The 22520-nt window shown below is 31.5% G+C and overlaps 2 protein-coding genes across 8 annotated transcripts in view; both read left to right on the top strand.

Moving 5' to 3' along the window:
* The window catches only part of LOC105149594 (thyrotroph embryonic factor), a 90780-nt gene extending 78908 nt beyond the window's left edge, over positions 1-11872 (top strand). For 4 of the 7 annotated variants that reach the window (XM_087412151.1, XM_087412150.1, XM_087412152.1 and 1 more), the window contains 5 exons: positions 4968-5113; positions 6707-6944; positions 7460-7608; positions 7774-7911; positions 8345-11872. In XM_087412151.1, coding sequence (XP_087268277.1) covers positions 4968-5113; positions 6707-6944; positions 7460-7608; positions 7774-7911; positions 8345-8431 — 758 coding nt within the window. In that variant the 3' untranslated portion in view covers positions 8432-11872. The remainder of the gene's footprint in view (positions 1-4967; positions 5114-6706; positions 6945-7459; positions 7609-7773; positions 7912-8344) is intronic. The other 3 variants (XM_087412148.1, XM_087412149.1, XM_011062134.2) reach the window with 3 other exon arrangements.
* Positions 11873-18028: 6156 nt separating this feature from the next.
* On the top strand, positions 18029-22450 carry LOC105149595 (juvenile hormone epoxide hydrolase 1). The gene is made up of 8 exons (XM_011062136.2): positions 18029-18155; positions 18329-18437; positions 19419-19611; positions 20073-20308; positions 20962-21077; positions 21211-21410; positions 21680-21914; positions 22018-22450. Exons 1-8 carry the CDS (start codon positions 18097-18099, stop codon positions 22283-22285), a joined length of 1416 nt encoding a protein of 471 aa, XP_011060438.1. The 5' UTR covers positions 18029-18096; the 3' UTR covers positions 22286-22450.
* The last annotated feature ends 70 nt before the right edge of the window (positions 22451-22520 follow it).

The following is a 22520-nucleotide window of genomic DNA, read 5'->3' as shown; positions in this document are numbered from 1 at the left end:
CTTAATAATAATGTTTCTAATTGTAAGTAAAATTATGTCGGAGCTTAACATCTAAGTTTGAATAGTTTTACCGAAATACATTATAACTTTACAATGTTATAAACGAATATTATGGTGATCTCGCGATCTCAATTACGGAAATAGATCGCAACGATGGAGTAGCAGTAGCAACTAAACAATCGCATGTGTTTGGAGAAGGTTTCCTGCGGCCTTGGTCGATGGTTATTTCGGACGGGTGGCCTATCCCACGAGCATTGTGTATCGTAAATTCGATTGATCGAGGAAGGTTTATCGACGGCACACTGTGCGCCCATTGTGATTGAGAAAAATTGCACTTGCAGAATAAGCGACATTTCTAGTTTCGTATACAACTACACGTTTTAACTGAAAGTTTACAACTCTAAAGTGACAGTTCAAAGAATGTCCACAATAACGTAGCTTGACTTTCTGAAGCGTTTGAGAACAGCTATTGTTTATGGAGCAGGTGAAATGAATTGGTTCTTCGGAGACGTGCATTTAGATGTCGGTTACAGTTATTATCGAGAGTTTCGAGAAGAAACGGCGGGAATTGTGCCAAAAACGCATTCACGGGGCATCCTCGCGTGTTCACCTGCCTAGATGTTCGCGTGTCGCCGATTATATAAATGACTAGCGGTATTTTGGAGCGGTGACTTTGGGGAGAAAGAATATAAAGGCGAATTTCAGAGTTCAATTAAATATACCTTTGGCACGCGTTTCTACAAGTATTTTGTTAATTTTTTGAAAAGTGGGAAATTGTTTAAAAAAATATAGAAACTTTAAAAAAAATGTCGAGAGATGAAATTAAGATTTCCAGTTGCGAACGATGACGTAACACATATTTGCGATCGCGAAGATCCATAAATTCGCGTCGACAGGTATGAACGTGCGGTACATCGTAGCGATGATGTCTGTGGTTTTGTCACCTAAGTGTAATCTTAAGAGTACGCTGCCAAGGCAACTATCTAAACAACGAAGTGCTGTAACGTAGGTTCTGTGTTCGTTGTAGCGGGTTTATTGTTTTCAGCATTTAAACAGCGTTTAAGTCTCAACGATTTATTAGCCGATCTATCATTTTTGTAAATTACTAAGAGATCCACCGCGAGAAATGTGGCGAGAATTTATTTTTGATGTTGTCTTCGACATTGAAAAGCCACATTCCTTAAAGAATTGTGTACCTTTTATATCATTAAAACAGTTTCTATGATTTTATTTTATTTTATTTATATTATATATTAAAATATATATTAAAATATCGATAAATGCACTAAGAAAAATTTCTAGTTGAAAATGAATAAATCAGAAGATCATCAATCAGAATTTTCATTATCTTAACTGAAATTATAATAGATTCAACTAGAAAATTCAGTTTTGTCCATTTTCAACCAGAATTCCAATTAACACAACCAGACTCGTTTCTTAAGGTAGATATTTCGTGCCTGATAATGTGTTAAAAATATTTTGCAGTTACTCTTTGACATAAATAATAGTTCAGCCATAGTTCCGTTAAAAAGTGGAACACATTTCTGCGATACGTACGTATTTATGTCCACTGTAATTAACTTCGTTATCTTCATGACTTTTATCTACTGGTGCAATTAACAAAATGCACCTGAAAACTAGTCCATATTGCATATTTGTGCATTTCGTTAGTGACGTTAGTAAACGTTAACAAAACTTTTACAGGCTGCTTACAGATTTTTGGATTTTTGGTCATAATTATATTTGGTCATTTACATTTAGAATAATTAGCCAACAATTTATCGTATTTATTATATATGTCAGATTTACTATTATACATTTAATAAATACATAAATGCGATTCTTTTTTAAATTACCTTATTTATCTTATAATTTATATAACAATAATAATTTTGTATACAATCAAAATTATCTGGAATTAAATAATGTTGATTTTAACATTTATTTAACATTTTTTAATTAACGTTTTATTTAATATTTTTAAATATTTTTTATTGTTATCCTGACAATGTAGAGCGCTAATATATAAATCGCTATTAATTCTTGCCTAGACAAATACGGTCTCTCAAATCCAGAAACCACACTCATTGAATTTAATTAATACGGAATTACACACAAAAAGAAAGATAATATTAGGTGTTGGAATTAATTCGTAGCGTTTTACAAGTGATGGGAAGTACTTTCATTAATGTATTTTTTAATGCTCATGTGAAATAAATAACATTCTTTCATTAAAAAACGCTACGAATTAATTCCAATACCTAATAATAAATCAAGTTTAAATAATTAAATAAGTCTCATTGAAAAGGTCATCAATTAATTATTAATTACTACGGATCTTATTTGTCCAGAAAAAAATTGCTCATACATAAGAATTAAAAAATAAATTAAAAAATAAAAATACGAATTCTATTTGTGTCGAGTTCGCGTCGGAATCACATGTTTCCGGTACCACGAGTATAGTAGTGGCTATCTCCAAAGGCCGGCTATTGTAAATAAACGGGGGACAAACGAGGACGCGACGAATGCAAGAGAGATAGAGACGCGGGGGTACGGAAATGCAGTCCTCGGTGAATGAATGGATAAAATCAGGAAGATCCCCCGTGTCCCCTGGCCCGATTACATCGTACCCAAACGAGACACGCTGCTCCCCGCTCGTTCTCTCGTCGCTATACCGATGCGGTAATATCGCTTCGCAACACGAGATTAGTTCCGCAGAGTTAGCCGGCCGGCCGACGAGCAGCCTTGAACCAAATTATGGGCTGCCGTTGTTTAGTTGTTTAGCCATCGTATGCCATAGAGAAATCCCGGGGAGCGCCTAAGGCGACGCTGCAGGCGCGGTTCGATCGCGATCTCACTTTCCGCTTCTTTAATCGACGCTACTTAGACGCCGATTATTTTTAGCTAACCGGTAATCGATGAATATCTTCTGCATTCATTTTATTGTACTAAACGTGCATGTCATTAACATTTTTTAGTCCGTGATATTCACGCGCGTTATGTCTCTACCAAAAAATCTTGTTAGCGATGCTTCTTGAGAGAGAGAGAGAGAGAGAGAGAGAGAGAGAGAGAGAGAGAGAATATAATATTTTATAATTCCGCGATTATGCGTAAATGTATATTCAATACACTTGTCGAGACAGGACGCGGTATTGTGAGTACAGCCTTGAATTTACAGGCACGACTGCAACAATAGTTGAATAGAACGCGTTGGCACATCAGAAACCGCAAACCTCGACAAACCGTTTGCACGAGAGCGGACTGCCAAGTCGATATTCTGTAAACCAAAGTGAAAAAAGTAGAGAAGTGACGAAATTAACATATTGTCGAATAGATATGTTGCCCTTAGTGTAACATTTTACACGCTATAAGACTTGAAAAATATGCCAAATGCATTTCTTAAAAGGAGCTATCCGAGACAATTTAGTAATTGCAATCCAAAGTCTAAATTTTATTGCTTTACATATACCTCGCTTACTTTTGCAATTGTTTAATACATTTGCTATCAAACATTGTTGCTAATCATTATGATCCTATGTCATTCGTCGTCGTTGCGATCATGTGATCATTACTATTATAGTCACCATCATAAATATAATTTTTATTATTGTCATTATCGTCATCATCATCATCAATCATTATAATTATCATAATCATCTTTATTTCTATTTGATATCTTAATAACCAACAACGAGTAACCAACATCATAGTATGACAAGGCATGTTCTCACAGCCTTGACAGTCGACCCGACACTCCCCAGACTCGACGACTATTGAAGTAGAAACACGAACCTAAATAGCTGAACAATTTTGTCAAATTTGATAATGCAAAAGCATGAATGGAGAAAGGATGCACATGCTTACGCGATAATCTATTCAATCAAAAATATGCATATTTTTATATGCAAATACGCGATCAATTTTGTGGCTGCATATTAATTGATGCCATTTACAATTAATAATTGATGAGTGTTTATAATATATTTAAAAAATAATATTGTATAAACATGGAGAAAGAGATAAAAAAGGCGGGATAGAAAAAATGTTCTTATGTGATTCGCTTACTATTTTTGAATGAGTATTTTTAAACTACACTGAAAAAAATTTACTAAATCTTAATACAATATATACTTTTTTAGTATTAAGTAAACATTACAACTTACAATAAATAAATATTTATTCAATAAAAAATGAGATTTAAATCACATCAACGGCTCTTGTAATAAATATATTTACATTTAATATTTAAATATTAACTTAGAACAATTCAAACAAATATTTATTAAAATGTGATAATAATTTTTTGTGTACTTCATATTCTTTTTCTTCGTATTCTTTTTTTCCACGTGAAAATTATAAACGATGATAATAAAAAATTTTACGTATTAGTTGAATAATACGTTATTAGCTGAATAATGTATAACACCACATATAGAAATAAAATATAAAAAGCTTGTAAAAATTCTCGTTACATTTTAAATCCTTTTATATGTTTAAATATATACTCGTGTATTTTTTACGTCAATAATATTTTAGCATAAATTTATGAAGTCTAAGGAGGTTTTGTATGAAAAAATGCTAGAGACACAGAAAAGCGTGTAAAAAGATGTGTAAAATTGTAAATTGTCACACATTATACAATGACTCTGCCATGATAACAGAATGTGTTATATACCAGAAGTTTTGGGAAAGAAAAGTGCATTGTACAAAAGCGAATGAGTGTATAGATTGCATGACAATAGCACTTGTAGTATTCCTGTCTGAGATTATTGTTAAGAAAGATTATTTTTAACGGCCGTAAATTTGCGTCATTTCAATATATGAACAATTCGCAAAAAGGAATTTCTCGCAATGTAATAGCAGATCTTGTACACTGATATTATTGATACAAAAATTATTGTATTATCGATTTAAAAAATAATTAAAAATGAATATCGTTATCTAAGTAAATAAAATTAAATTTTCAGGGAAACAAGGTAAAGATGGGCCAGAGGAAAAGAAGGATGCCGACGGTGAACTTTGGGGCAACGTGGAAGCGCAGGCCGCCTTTCTCGGGCCCAATCTCTGGGACAAAACTTTGCCTTACGATGCCGACCTGAAGGTATTAAACCATGTATGTATAAAGGCGCGATACGGTAAGCCTATAATTTGGCTCTGAATTTAATCCCAAAATTCTACAAAATAAAATCGGAAGCTAAAACTAATCGTGTGTCATACGTTTTGTCTTTATTTTCGAATTACCTTTATTCATTGACGCTATCTTTATATGATTTTCTGTCTATTACTTATCGTGATAATGCGGCACATTATTGTTTCTTACATTTTCTTTAAAATCATTTTCACATGCATCTTCTCTTAAAATAACGTTAATTTTGAAGAAATGTATTCCGTAAAATCTATATATTGTACATCCCGGAAATTGCTATATACGCACGCTATGATATATAATTGAATGAAAAATCAATGTAGTAGACCATTGTAACACTTGCTCTATTATAATTCGCCTTCCTGACTCGAGAAACCGGGAAGCCGAATATTAAGCCGCTATGCAATCGCGACGATAGCGGTCGCTTTCTCCGTTCTGCCTCGGCGGAATCGAGGAAGTTTCGGCTATTCTTTTCTATCTCCATTATTATTTTTAACCAAACTATCTGAATAATTTATTAAAAAAGTATATCTTTTTAGATAATCTTTTATAGAAACTTGTCCACGAAACTTGTCTATTTTCTAAAGAAAGCAATACTCAATCGCGTTTAATATTACGTAAATAATTCATCTTAATTTATACAGTTGCTACATGTGAATACGTGTATGATAATTAGTAATTAAAATATTTCTGTGAAGTATGAATAAATTGTATAAATAATATGTAATTTTTGGATAAACATATAAAACTCTTCGTAAACCTTTCGCCAACTTTCACCACTTGCGTTCCTTCCATCGCGATATGCCGTTTGAATCTCGATAAAAAAGCAGAGCAAAATTATAAAGTGCGAAATGAAATAGAAGTACGATAGAAAAATTTTTCTACGAAAGCGTATTCCTTCGTTGCATTTAAAAGTTCCGTTTCGAAGTAGTTTTGTATGCCTTTTCGAAATTAACGGCATGTAGAGTGTGGATAGCTTTCACATTTTATGCTAATACCACGATGGCTTCATAGGGCTTATCTTTGGAGAATTTGTACAAATTGACAAAATATTAACCGATTAGTTACCTTAATAGATAGCAATTCAATTCTAGATTAAATGTAGGTATCTATATATTCCGACTTATTATTAATTATATTGATACAAAAAAGCGTTTATGTGTTATCATTATTTATATATAATAATTATATTATTATTATTATTACGCGTAAAGAATAATTTTGCTGAAAAGTCTATAATGCAGATTTGAAAATAATTTTGTTCGACCATTAAAATAATTATTCTAGAAACTAAATAATGGTAAGTAATGTTGTAAAAAAATGTTGATATTCTAGAAACCAGTTTGAAATTCCAATCAAATTATTTTGATAGTTTAAAATTATTTTCAGATCTGTATTCAAAACTTTAGATTTGTTCTTTTCGTATATTCATTAGACACATTAAAAATAAGGATTCTAGACATCCGCCTAGTTTACCTAAGCATAAGATAGACCCTGCTCCAACTTGACAAAGTTCCGAGAAACCATCTCGGAAATAACACCTTAGATCTCTGTTGATAGTATGTCGATCTCGATGAGTTTCTTTCCGAAAACGGCATCCCCGTCGACGGTGTGGCTGGTGGTGGACAAGGTGCCATGCAAGGTAGCCAGCTTCATAAAATCAACAACACCGAAGCCGCCGGACATCAGGGACCAGCGGGTCTCCACTTGGAACCAGTTACCAAGCGTGAGAGATCACCATCGCCGAGCGAATGCTGCTCGCCGGACACCCTGAACCCACCCTCTCCCGCGGATTCCAGTGAGTAACATACAACCTTTTCGCTCTTTCACTTTTATTCCTCGTCGTAGCCGTCGTTCGTGATATCGAGATCCTGAGAAGTGTTTCACACGACTTCATACAAAAGGATCTGAAAGATTTCAGATCTTTAATAGTGTCTACAAATATCAGTACCGAATATTTTGCAGAAAACGAAGAATACTCGATAAAGTATTACATAACACAAAGATGGAATATTGAGAAATTATGAAAAATAAAGTACAGGAGCATGAAGGACGAGAGAGAAATCCAATAGAAAGTCATAAATGGAAAGTTTTACTGAAAGTAAAACGCTAAAAACGTGACGAAAGAAAGGTATAAAGAAGCAGTATTCTGATGTAAATAGTAGTAGCCGCATTTGGACCACAAGAAAGAGAGAAGATAAAAAATATACGCTATCTCAGAATCTGTATTGCGATAACGTCGAGCTTGTCGAGTATATGATAGTAAACTAGACTAACGTCGACATTGTCAATTGTTCCCCTTCCGCGTGACAGATTCCGAGGACTCGTCACGAATACAATATGGCTTGTCTCTTGTAGCGCTCTCGATGGCCTCATCGGGGCGAGATTTCGATCCACGTACCCGGGCCTTTTCTGACGAGGAACTCAAACCCCAACCTATGATCAAGAAATCGCGGAAGCAGGTGAGTCTTAATTCATTTGTGTAATTACATTGTTGTTTGGACTTCCAAATTTCTCAACTATCGTAGTGAATTGAATTCTCATCGAGCTACGTGTTTTTCGCGTAAGTTAATATAAGCGTTCTAATGTTCTTATGCTCTTTCTTTCTCTTCCGTTTGCGGCCGCAGTTCGTTCCGGATGACTTGAAGGATGACAAATACTGGGCGCGTCGTAGGAAGAACAACATGGCAGCGAAACGATCGCGAGACGCGCGTCGCATGAAGGAGAACCAGATAGCACTCAGGGCCGGTTTCCTCGAGAAAGAGGTAAATTTTCTCACAGCTGGAAATTTGAAACCGTTACATAGACTGCACTTACCAATGCAGTTGCATAATTCATAATTTAAAGACATTACCGAAGACATTTGTATATTTGAAGATATACAGAATGATCCAGACCGTGACAACTGTTAATGATAGATTCATGAGATCATTTCGAGATAAAAAATTTAATACCAAAATGTCAAGACCACAGTAGTTTTTTAAGGATTTAAAGTTTAAAGTAACTAATTGAACTGTTCGAAATTCGTGCGGTCAAGCACAGTACAGTCATGGAGTTCAGAAAAATAGAAGAGAATAAAATTAATGTTTGAAAACATCACTGCAATGTGCCACGCCTGAGCCCGCGAATGTCAGACAGATTTATTTAAACAAAATAAAAGGGAAGAACCGAATCTTTACTTTTTCACTTCATTTGCAGAATATGGGTCTACGACAGGAGCTGGATCGGTTAAAAAATGAGAACATGTTGCTACGCGACAAACTGAGCAAGTACACGGACGTCTAACACCCCGTCGTCGGCCATGCACCAATTCGAGCGACACGCAAAGAGAGAGAGAAGAGATGCGAACATGAGGGTGGACATCACATCCCTCAGCTACTACTCCCTCGCTTATAGTCGCAGCACATAGCAGCCTTCGTCTCTGCGGAGGAAGCGAAGGGGATGCGGAGCATGTTGACGAGTACCAACTCCCGAACCGACTGCCGCCGCCCTAAAGCCGACAACCAACCAACTTCCTCAGAAATCTCCGAAGATCCTCTATTCTCTATCATTCTCTTTCTCTCCTTCTCTTGCTCTCGGATAAAATTCTTATTGAGTCCTCGCTCCTTGTCCTGCTCTAGAAAAAACTCCACTTGTAAATAGTTATATGTATAGTTAGATTATATACACACATACACACATACGCGCGTGCGCGTTATGTATATATATATGAATATATATACATAAAACATACATATATGTATATTCGTATATACATATATATATATATATGTATATGTATGTATATATATATGTATATATGTATATTTGAAGTAAAAGAAAAAAGAATATATTATATATATATATATATATATATATATATATATATATATAAATACACACACAGTACACATTGATTATGCGTTTGAGGAAGGAGATGCGTTCGTTACACGTAATAAATCTGCGCATGCAGCGCACGACGAGACACGATGATTTTCCCAGGAATCTTCTAGATTTACACAGCGAGCCATATACAATGGGATTGAATTGTTACCAGAATAAGCTATAAAATGTAAAAGTAAATGAAACCATACTTCTTCGGCAAAGAAAAGACGAATCTCGTCGGCGCTGAGCACTGCCACATGTAAAGAGCTATATTGTTAAGTCGACATGGAGCGGAGGCGAGGTTGGGAGAACACGACGCTTTTCTGCGCACGGATTAATTAATCCTGGTTCTCCGAGAATGCGTTAATTACTGTAGCGTATCCCACGTGGTGATGGTACACAAGTGATTCTAGTTGTTTTAATCGTAAGATAGATGATATACGTGTTTCGTTTTCATCGTTTCTTTTCTCTCTCTTTCTCTCTTCTATCTACCAATCTATCTCTATCTCTCTTTTAGCGAATAGTGAATCAATCCGGCCACGCGAGGAGTGCACTTGGAGTGCGCGAAAGGCATCGCGACGCGACTCTATCCCTTTTCCTCTTTCGTAATATCGCCCGCTGGCCAAAACGTCGGCGGTTCGGGGCATAAACGATGGACGAGATCCATCCCGAGATATCATTTGTTGCGTAGCGAACAAACTTTTGTACAGGACATCCTCTTGTAAAATATATTTTAAGACGCATTGTGTCATTCTAACGAGCGACGGTTACAAACGCTGTGTCTTTGACGGGGTTTATCAACGCGGAACTTGAGACAAACGAAACGATACGAAACGAACCGTGTCCGAAGATCGGATCGCGTAGCCTCCCAGTACAGATGGGCGCGTGCATTGGCGGGGTTAATCGTAGGCGTTGTCGTAAAAGTAAAAAAAATATTACATTGTACACGACACGAAGAGACGACCATCGTGCTTAAATGTTAAGCTAGCTGCACAGGCTCGCGTGCACTGGCCCTTATCCTCCCCTCTTCTTTTTAAGTTTTTAGATGTTTATTTTTCCATCACCGTGAGAATCGGTGATGGCGAACGAGAGAGCAAAAGTGGAACCGATGAGAAGATATGCGCTTTTTACGAAATAGCTATAAAATTTATAGCTGCAGAAAGAGAATCTATATTGTACAGATCAATGCGAGATTGAACGACACCTGAATGAGAGCGATTTCTGCTCGTTGCAAAATTTAGTGACAATAATAGTGATCGATGTATCGTGCGTTTTCAGTAACGTGAACAAGCAAATCAGAACGACGAGCGAGATTTGTAATTCAATCGCCATGATTGATGATTTTTAAAATAATTATAAACGCCAGAGAGGGTGAAGCTCTTATTTTCATTCAAAATTTATGTATCAACGATACGTAATAGTCTGGTTTTTCTTTCAATCGTACGAGAGAGACACTCGATGCGCAAACGCGAAACATCGACGTTCTGTACATACGATATCATTTTATCGGCTGAGAGGATAAGAGAATCGATGTAACGGAATTCAACTTTTTGCGTTTAATTAACAACAAATCCGTTTTAATATCGCAGGACAACTTCGTCGACCGCGCGCGAAAATATAATTTTAGCCTCACGACATTCTTCAAATTTTTCGAGGATGTTATTTACTGTATTAATTATTTTTCATACGCATTTTTTATATAATATCAATAAAATTAAATACGTAATTATAATTTTGTCGGAATCGTAGAATTTTTATTGCCAACAGATCACTATATGTTCATACGCAGTGATCCAATTATTCGATGCTTTATAATTGTTCAAGTGATTTGCCTAAAGTTGTGCGAAATCGATTACAATTCTTCACGATTACACTCTAACAAAAAAATGCCACGTAAATGACGAAGAGTTCCGCGCGATGAATTATTAAACCAATATCTTGCGTTGGTAGATTTAGCGAACGTCTTCGCCCGATAGCATCGCAATATAATTTTAATAATGGCATACAATTTTCTTTTTCGACAATAAATCACATCGTACATTATCTGATGAAATAGCTACTGCATGGCTTATTGTTATTCCAACGCAATGAATTAAACGGAAGAGAAGTAGCGTGGTAATTTGCGTGCGAAAAAGCATAAGTAGCGGAAAACAGAATTTCGCGTTTGATTGTATACGAAGTTTCTCACGTTATTCTTTAAAGCGTATAACGTAGACTGCAAGGAAGTTTTTCAGTTATCTACGATATCTATTTCAAGTTTAACACGAGCCAATATCAGATCGTATGTGTTCTGCTTGTCACGCACACTCGTCGTCGTTAAGGGCAAAATTTTGTGAATTTTAGACAAGAAAAACCATCTTTTATCAGACCGTTTATTCACAACACGAATTTTAAATTTTGAAAATGACTTCGAGTCGTCGAGAATGTTTTCAACCATCGAAAGTCGCTTGAAAGTCGCTTGTGAAACTGAATTAATTAATCTTTTTCTCGATTATTTTTTCAGTGCTATTAATGATGCGAGGTGTGCGATATGACGTGGATCTCGGCACAAGTTATTGACCTATAAGAAGCGCGTTAGCATGATTGACACACATCGTAATTCGATAAATAAAAATAGTAATAAATAAAATAGTAGAGAGTTATATAGCAGCGCGAGAGACAGACGCGGCTGCCGGCTTTGCTCCAAATAGAACGGTAAGAAAATGAGATAGAGGACACCGCCGCGTCTTAAATAATCGTCCGATCCACTTAAATAAAAAACATGAAAAATATGAGAAAAATTAGATATGACCACAAACACAAGAAAACCTCTATTGTATCACATTTCGAGAAATATATGTATTTGTTATTGTTTTAATTGAATCCTACGGTTGTACCATACCCAATTTTTCCATGCGTATCTCCCACTTTTCTTAAATATATTTAATAACCGAGAATTATTCTCTTATTCTATTGGTTCTTATTCTATATCTATTGATTTTGCAGATTCAAGGTCTAAATTAATCAAAGCATTTGTAAATTATAATTTATAAAAATTAACATCTTTGTAATATATTTTATAAATTGTGTTTATATGTAAGTTTTATTTAAGAAACAAAAATTAATCATTTTTGTCATGTTTATTGTTTCAAAATACAAAAAAACCGACAAACAAGGCTAATAAGAGCCAGCGCTAACAAGCGCAAGATTTGTAGATTAAAAAGATTACTTTTTAGATTTACGTCTTTTTTATTTAGATTGAACATTTCAATTCTATTTTGAATCCTCCTCAGCAAGGCAGATAAATATAAAAATATTTGTATCTGCATTGCTGAGGAGACTTCAAAGAGAGTTGAAACATTCAATTTAAATATAAAAGACGTCAATCATAAAATAAATCATAAAAGTTTATAATCATTTTTAATTTACGAAATTTGTGCTTATTAATCGCGCTAACTCTCATTATTCTTGTTATTTGTTGATTTTTTTAGAGTCTTTCTGTTTTGGTTATTATTGTTTATTTTTACTTCTATTGTTTCATTTGAATTATATATCAATATTTTTATGTATAATTTGAACAAAAGATGTATCATTAATGGCTGCATTCAGCAGAGAAAGCAGCTTTGTTTTAAACTGTTGTTTAAAATTCTTCAATATCTTGCTTTTGATTCCTTACAGATCTAAATGTATAAACCAATCATTGAAAAATTTTACAACAGTTGCAAAGCTGCTTTTTCTAGTATCGTTTGTTAAATATTTTCGCAACAACATAATGTTAATACAAAATTGTCTTTGAGAATATTAAATTGTACATAAATATATAAATTATTCTAGTAAGAGGAGTAGTAAGAGGAATTTATTATAGCTAGTAAAAACTTAAAAAAAATACTTGTTTAAAATTTTAAAAATCGTCATTTTATCATTCATACATTTGTCTTATTCAATTGAATCTACAGTTGTTTATTAGCGAGTCAATAATATTAAACAAAAAAATCCTGAATGATTTATATGAAAAAAAAAGTTTTCAATTAATCTGTTTCAATTTATAATATGTCTTTAATAAAAAAATGTCGATAAACAAAATATCTCTATGGCTAGTTTCCGAATCAAAGAAATCATTTAAAAGTTTTTTTGTGACATCCTTTTGTGCGAAAATGTTTGATATATATATATATATATATATATATAGAGTTTGATATAAAATTCATTTCTTATTAAATTCCAACAGAGGTCTCCATAGTCTTTTCTATCAGTTTTCCTATAATAAGAGTTACGACAATGTGGTTGCAACTTTTGATTGGTTGCTAAAATCCGCCATATGTAGTCAACCGCGAGTTTCAAATGAGTTGCAATAGTCAACACATCGCGAGTTACAAGCAAATTGCAAAAAATCATGTAATTTGATGTTATCTTCCATGTTTTCCTCATTATCTAGCTTGGCAGTATAACATTTACACGAGGTTTGTTAAAGAATGTTACTTCTAATATCATACCATGTTCATTTAATTGAACTCAGTTACATGTATTTGATGAGTCATATTTCTGTATATCATCTATAGTCTTTGTAGTGGCAGCCAACTTACAGATGACAAAATCAATGCTACCAACGTAAATTTGGCTATTAATGGCAGCGGTTTGTCCTAATTTTTATTGTAGGAACACTGTTATTCTGTCCATGTCTTCTCGACCCATGGCTGTGATCTAAAATTCATTGTCAATGCTGGAAATCTAGAGTGCATGTAACGTAAACTAGATTCTCAGGGTTAGCAGTACGTAAAGCACAGATTTTTGCATAACACATAACACATAGTTTAGAGTTTTATGTTTTAATATTGATTGTTACACAATTGATATTGATTATTAAATAATATGACTTTTTTAATCTTTTACTTTAACATTACAAAAAACGAATCATTACTTTTTAAGTAATAGTAACAGTAACGCGTTAATGATGTTCAAGAGGAAAATAATAAAAGTATTTAAAAAATATCATCTATTTTATGTAATTTAAGAACAAAATATTACAGCAATAATCTTAAAACTCTAGTTTCAAGTTGTTTCCTTTCCTTTTTAAAATGCATTTTTTATAAATTATTTACGATTTTTTTCTTATTGAGATGCTTACATTTTTGTGATACAGATCTTTTTTTTCCAAAACATTTTTTTCCAAATTTAACATGTCGTATACAAATATTTAATTTATACTGAAAAATAAATTTAAAATAAACTTAAAATAAATTTAAATATAATGTAAAGTGTAGAATGATATATAAATAAATTTTAAAAAATAATTTGAGCATGTAATATAACTACGAGTATAAATTATATTAAACAAATTAATTACTGCAAATTTTAAAATCTTCTTAAATCTTTTGCTTTCAAAAAATATATCATTTTCATATAAGATAAATGTTTCAATAGCCGGACATTTAAACGTAGGTTGTCATAAATAATATAATTTATAATATTAGAAGGTTTTTAAAATAAATATTTGTATTTTGAAAACTCAAGACTATCTTAAGCAAGGAAAAATTATTTGAACCCATTATAACAATTATTAATTAAAATATTTAAATAAGTAATAGAATGCGTCAATGTACCAGTGATCGGACAGTCGGACACTGAGACGTAATAGGGTCCAATTTTGGAAAATAAAGTATGCTTTGAAAATTATTTTTATATACTACATAACTGAATTAAAAGAATTTATAATATGAACACAAGATTTTAATTATAAATAATATTGTTAAAAATTAATAAAGATGCCTGTAAAAGAAGTGGGAAGGAAACGCCCTGTAATTGGCTAAGACCATACATGATGTCTGAATTCGGTACTTCCAAATATTTTATGAGATAACCGGTTGATTTTCTTTAAATAATTACAATTATTATTTATATTTGCAATATCGGTAATTATGTCTCGAAAAAATCAAATCAAATTCAACAAGTCAACCAACAGATAACCTACCTAAAATAATTGTATTAATGGTTTCCGATTATTTTTTCCAAAGCGAAGTATTCAACATTGCAGAAATCTGCGGTGTAAAATTTAAAAAGTAAGTATATGTAACATGTGTGTATTTATGAAATAGATATGCATAGGTTATATAATGAAACGATATTGATTTAAGATAAAAAACATTTGAGACTAATATTAATTTAAATAAATAAAGTTTTATGTAACTGTCCGGACATTTACACAACACTTCATGTATTTAAGTTAATATTAATCTCAAATACGCACGTGAATCTTTGTTACGATATTAATAAATATTTCTAATTAAATTTTTTCTTCGAACGTTTCTCCACGGTGTACATGTTATGTCGGTTATTTAGTTTCCCATAGTTAAATAAGCTAACGAAAATTAGATGAAAAAGCGATTGGGCCAACGGTTTTTGAAATATGGGGACATTTGAACTCTATCATTGAAAATTTTCTAAGTCCGATGTCGAAAAATTTTTTAAGAGTTCCAGTAGTTCTGATTAGAGTTCTGTGTAGTTCTCGACGAGTTCTATCGAAAAGTATTAGGAGAAAAAGCGATTGGATCACTAAATAAGGAAATACGTACTTTGCAACCGATTTTTCAAATTTCGTTTTAAGTATATATTTTTTTTATTTTTGAATCTGTGTTGGTTTTAATCGCTGAGAACTCTTCGAAATTGTTAGAATGACAATTAACGTATCACAGAACTATTTTATAAAAACATTTCGTTATCTGACATCGTGAAAGGTGTCGTTAGATGTTCGTTACTTTTGCAAATTTGCTTAAAATAATTTATATAATAAAAAAACTAATATATTGTACTATGAAATGGATTACCATTTATCTGCGTTTTTTTCTTTCTTTTTATTGATACTCTTATTTGGACTCTTAATACATTTACTGATATCACTGACAAGAATTTTCTTATGACTACTTTGATTCTTAATAAAAATGACTCGCAGCTTACACGGAATGAAAAATACGATATTAAAAATTATAATAGTATTGTAATACCATGTACATATTTTTGATTTAGAACGATGTTGATATATTAAGACTACATTGAAAATGATTAGAGTCGAAACGTTTTTTGTTGTTAATTATAATTATTTATATGAATTTTTAATGCTAATTTAAATTAAAGTTCTTTTATACATTACTGGCTCTTTGCCCTTCTTTTATACTACATTGTTTTATACATACAGAGCTTTATTACTATTTATTAATTCAATATAAAATTTTTATAAAGAATATATAAAGTTTTTATTATATTTTTCATAATAAAATTCTTTACAGATTTAAGGTAGTAGTAGCATCAAATCGACGATCAATTTAATTTGTGAGATTATAATATATTATTTTAGTCGATTGTGTTACAAGTCCAAAAGTAGTCGGTGCAATCATAAAGGTATCTGATACAAAAATATTTAAAATATACGTAGAAATATTATTATCCTCTATTAATATAATGATATTGTAATAAATTAATCTAATTTATATTCTCTATTTATATTCTCCGTGCCCTATTGTTCGTACGTTTTGTAAGTGAATCACACGCTACGTTTGCTTAATAGATTGTAATATTGATATGTATGCAAACTGTTAATTGTTAATAGGAACAGTCAAACGTGCAAGACAATAATTTATTGTCATGTCATGAATATTCATGTGAAATTTATATGCGCAACATAGCACACTTTTCAAATATTTTTCGGATAATTTTTATTCATGAAGTAGATTTCATTGTCCCCGTCATTTTTCTTATAGATAAGACTGAATATTCATATAATATAGATAAATATAAATTATCTAAAGAATTTTTAGCAAATTTAATAAAGTCACTTGTTTTGGAGCAAATGCTCTTTAAACACTTATATATTATATTAGGTGTTGGAATTAATTCGTAGCGTTTTTAATGAAAGAATGTTATTTATTTCACATGAGCATTAAAAAATACATTAATGAAAGTACTTCCCATCACTTGTAAAACGCTACGAATTAATTCCAACACCTAATAATATATAAATATATAACAATGCAAATAATTTTTTGTTAATATATAATTAAAAATATATTTGTGTACATAAAAAACTTTGTTTTATTTATTATTACTACTGCATATTATTTTATATCATATTATTTTGTATTATTATTAATAAAGAGTTTTTAATATTGTAATGGAAGTAAAATTTATTTGTCATAGATATTATATCATCATAAATAATGCTTAAAAAACATCTTTGATAAATAACATACTTTTATTAAAAACATGTATATTGTGAATATTCTCCATAATATCTACTAATATTACTTTCTTTCTATTTGTGAGTGCAATATTTTTTATTTAAATACAATTTGGAACTAGATAATTATACATAAAAGATCAATAAGTATTCCATATAAATAAAAATTAAATTTTATGTAGAATAAGTAGAATAATTATATTTTTCAATCATATATATTTTTATTATTATCATTTTTATAATTTCTTATATAAATAAATTCTTATGTAAATACGATATTTTAATAGTAAATTGTGTAACAAACATTCTTTAAAATTTTTGTATAAACTGTATCGAGAATTGTTCTTAAATTGTAAGAATAAGTGAAAAAGTCAAACGAAAATTAATTGTAATAAATAATATAAGAAAAAGATATGTAAAATAAAAATATTTGTATATATAAATTTTAAGCAACAAAGTTATCTATTAATGTTAGAGATATACTTGAATTAAAAAATTATGTAGGGAAGGGAGAGTAAAACATAAATACAACAAAATAGACGATCGTTTCCCTTTAGGGATAGATGATAGCGTATCGATACGTTAAAAATCGTTTGGAAATTGCCATTTAGATAAAAAAGAAATGACTTTTTTTACAAAATCGGTTTGAAATAGTCTCAAAGATGATATTTTGCAAAGTTAGATATTAATTTGAAATTATTTCAAATTAATCTTTTTGTAAAAAAAACGTTCCTTTTTTATTTAAAGAGCAATTTCCAAACGATTTTTAGTATATGCGTATCTCTCATCCATATTTCCCCTACTACCTCTATCGACAATGATTGAACGTTACTGAACTATCGTTAGTTGTACGTTTCACATCACAAGAGACGGATGCATCATGTGGAAGACCACGACCGTGATCTTCGTTCTTGCCATTGGCATAGCTCTTTTATTCCGGTAAGTTATAGTTACGAATTACTCATCTCTTACATCAAAATATTTTTATAGAGTAAAATGTCTTTGACTGATGAAATTTTCTTTTTTTCTTTTTTTCATATTGGACTTATAAATAATTAATTGATGTTCTATGTAATTCCATTACAAGGATTTAATCGTCAATTCATTCATAGAACCAGTCCTGTAATTGTACCGGATTTGCCCGAGACATTCTGGGGGTCAGAAAGAAATAAAGAAGCTTCGAAAGAAGTACGATCTTTTACTATTGCAGTATCGAAATCGGTAAGTTGAAAAAGAACGATGTAATTTATCTATCAAGGAAAATGATATGCTTTCAAGGTTGCATTCTCTACGCCTTTATATAACGATGTAAGATATTATTACATTGTAACAAACAAAAAGTATTTTAACTATTAATAAATATCAATTTCACAGTATTACTTGCATAACAGGTACGTATTTACGACCAATGCGCACTTTGTAGTTGCTATATCTCGTTTAATATCGCATAATATGCTATATATAGATACGATGCTATCAGTATTATTATGTTACTATATGCACTATAGTTGATATTATTATCTTATTGATATCATCTTACTGAATTTTTTATTAACGACACTGTAATTTCTATTAACGAAAATTAATTATTATAAGTTACACTTGCAAGAATTATTACATAATCAAATACGAGAAGTCCGTTTTCATATTCGTTGTAAACATCAGTTTATTCTTATCGTCTGTCAAATATTAAATAAAGATAAATGATGTTTACAAGTGTTATCAACGCAATACGAAACGTACTCATGATAAATTATCAATATTTGCACTTTGCAATTAATTAAATAGTGAACACTTTTAAAATTGTACGAAAGATTATTGCAAACAAAAAAATAAAAGATATTTTAAAGTTCGAAACTTATACTTTAGCATACTTTCGATTGTTTTTGAAAACATCGTTATCTTTACAGTTTTATTTTATATAAATGCCTATTAAATATCAAAATTTAATTATAATATCTATTATTTCAGTAGTTTAATTCTTTGCATTTTTAAGTTTCTCAATAAAATTTTGGCGCGCAGTTCCAAACAACTACAAATACAAAATACATGCATTATACACGTATATAATATATACAAATTCACATTGAATTATTTAAACATTAAAGATCCAGCTTTAACTTTTAATTCCTATTTCCTAAAGATCATATTAAAAGAGAAACGCGTAATTATTTTCGACTAAAATAAAATTTCTTGAGTAAGGTAATTGATGACCTAAATGAACGGCTCAAAAACAGAAGAGAATTGGTAGAACCATTGGAGGATACTGCGTGGACTTACGGCATGAATACGACTTATTTGAAAGATATTCTTGAATATTGGAGCACAAATTATAACTGGACTGAACGGCAAGCGTTGCTCAATAAGTATCCTCAATACATAACCAATATACAAGGTAATAACAGTTTTTTATTCGACTGCAGTCTTTTAAATGAGTCTCGTGATTGTTTTGCGATAGTTGAAAGACTTGCTCCAAAACAAGTATTTAATGAGCGGCATTATTAAGTATCTCTTTACTTTTCTTTTTTCTCAGCATTCCTTATTTCCCTTTTGTTCATTATTAGCAGGAAATAATAATAATGTCGGCCTAGATAATCTAACTCATCGTAAAAGCTTCGTTAGAGTACTTTACCGAAAGGATAAGCGGTTTTATAATTTGTAGCACATTGAGAATATTTTATTGAATAGATATAAAGAAAATATTTTCATTTTTATGCCAGAATAAAAAATATAAATATACCACATGATTAGTTGATCTTTGACTCCGTAAAAGAAACAATTGCTATTTAGCATGTATATGAGCTAATGAAATTTCATTCAAAGTATTAAGCTAATTGAATAAATTGATGTCTACAGGTCTGGATATACATTTCTATCGCGTGAAACCTAATGTTTCGCGACCCAAATTAAAGATTTTGCCACTGTTAATTGTTCACGGTTGGCCAGGATCGGTGGTGGAATTCCAAAAAATTATTCCTCTGTTAACGACACCGCGTCCCGACAAAGACTTTGTGTTTGAAGTGATCGTACCTTCGCTTCCGGGATATGGATTCTCACAAGCGGCCGTACGACAAGGATTGGCTCCTGCGCAGGTAAAGTTTACGGAAAAAAATGTCTAATAATCTTATTAAATGGCGTAATATTCACGCCCCCTATTAGCAAGACAAACTCTTCATTCGAGTACGGAACGCGATAGTTTTAATAATGAGCAGAGTGATATAAATAAAAGTAATTCGGACTCAATTTCTGCCAAGATTTTAAACGAAAAAACTTGTTAGTTTCAAAGAGCAACTAACGGTCTTTCATATATTCCATATATAATCGATACTCGTTCTCTAAATGAGTCTTGATATTCTTTATAGTAAACAGTTTTTCATTAAACAGTATTACAAGAAATGTACAATGTATTTAATAAGAATTGTTAAACATTCCGATAATCGAAATTTCAAATCCTGTAGATACATTACGTGTTTCCACACGTTATCTAAGATACACACAACATTTCCAAGCATGATGTTTCACAATTTTAAACTAACATTAAATATCATTAAAAGAATTGAAGAGATTCTTGATTGTAACAATTCTTGTTGAATATACTGTAATTTTATTATAATACTGTTTAATAAAAAACTGTTTATTAAAGAATACAATCACGGAATATATGAGATCGTTAGTTGCTTCTTCTAAGATCGACAAAAACTAATAATACGTAATATAATCACTGTCAATCGTTTGTCATTTTCAGATAGCTGTTATATTCAAAAATCTTATGTTGCGTCTTGGTCATGATAAATTTTACACGCAGGGCGGAGACTGGGGCGCCGCTATTGTTACGCATTTATCTACTCTTTTCCCGAATAAGTATGTCTTTTTTACTATCATCACTTACATACTCTTTTTTATCTATCATTACTTGCATACTATCATTGATGATGACTTGCTAAATAATTCAATACATAGGAATACAAAGTATGAAAAAGATAATCTTTTTCAGTGTTCTTGGCACTCATTCGAACATGTGTATGGGTAAGGTAAAGTCCAGTATGCTGTGGAGACTCATCGGTGCCCTTGTTCCATCGCTCGTTGTCGAGAGCGAATATGCCGATAGAATGTATCCTTTTGGATATCACATGGGTCGACTTCTTGAAGAAACTGGATACATGCATATACAAGCTAGTAAACCAGATACTATAGGTACTTTATATATATATATATATATATTTATATATATATATTTATATACATATATTTATATTATAATATAAATATTGTAAATATTTTTATATTTACAATATTTCAATTAAATTATTAAAAAATAAAGACAAAATCTTAGATTAGATTATGTAAATATGTATCAATGTAAATATGTCAATACTTCTTTATTTAAAAATATATGATTTGCGAGATTTGAGAGTTTGCCAGTTTAAAGAACTATCAAAAGTAATTGGAAAATATTTTTAAAGGTGCTGCCGTGGGAGCCTCGCCAGTCGCATTGGCAGCATATATTTTGGAAAAGTTTAGTACATGGACGAATCCAGAGTACAGATTTCGAGCGGATGGTGGTCTCCTCGAAAAATACACTTTAGATGAGCTTTTAGATAATATCATGCTTTATTGGGTTACCAACTCTTTCACTACGAGTGTACGACTTTATGCCGAACAGTTTACGAAAACTGTTATGGCGAGTGGTATCGATGAGTACGTTTTTCTTCTAATTGCAATTCTACTAAAAATGTTCTATATTTGAAAGAAAATAACAGCTTTTGCTTTATTTCTATTGATGAGTATGTTCAATTTCTAGCTTGCCTGTTGATGTGCCGGCAGCGTGTGCGGTATTTCCTTATGAGCTAGTTTATCAACCGAAAAGCATTCTTGGCAATAAATTTACTAATCTGATACAATTTAATCATTTGCCACGAGGGGGCCATTTCCCAGCATTTGAAGAACCGACTCTTTTAGCGGATGATATCTTCAATTTTGTGTTCACGGTTGAAGATATCAGGAAGAAAAACAATGCTAAAAACATGCCAAACGCAGAGAAGAAAATAAAGGAGCCTACGAAAATTTGAAAAAAATATTTAGCTGTGTTATTTTTTTAATTTATGAGAGGATAATAACAAGCGAAGCAACAAACACTGGATTTTATCACTTGTAGAAAACAATGTTGTTACATTTTTTTAAAGTTTGTATAATATAGACATGTACTTTGAATAAAATGCTTATTTTTCTAATGATTTATTTTCTTCAATAAAATGCCTATTTTTCTAATTCTTTATTCGATACTATTTTCGTATAATTATATGT

The sequence above is a fragment of the Acromyrmex echinatior genome, chromosome 12 (genome assembly GCF_024713525.1).
Source record: "Acromyrmex echinatior isolate Ae372 chromosome 12, ASM2471352v2, whole genome shotgun sequence".
Taxonomy (NCBI): Eukaryota; Metazoa; Arthropoda; class Insecta; order Hymenoptera; family Formicidae; genus Acromyrmex; species Acromyrmex echinatior.
This window is presented reverse-complemented; position numbering and strand designations above follow the sequence as displayed.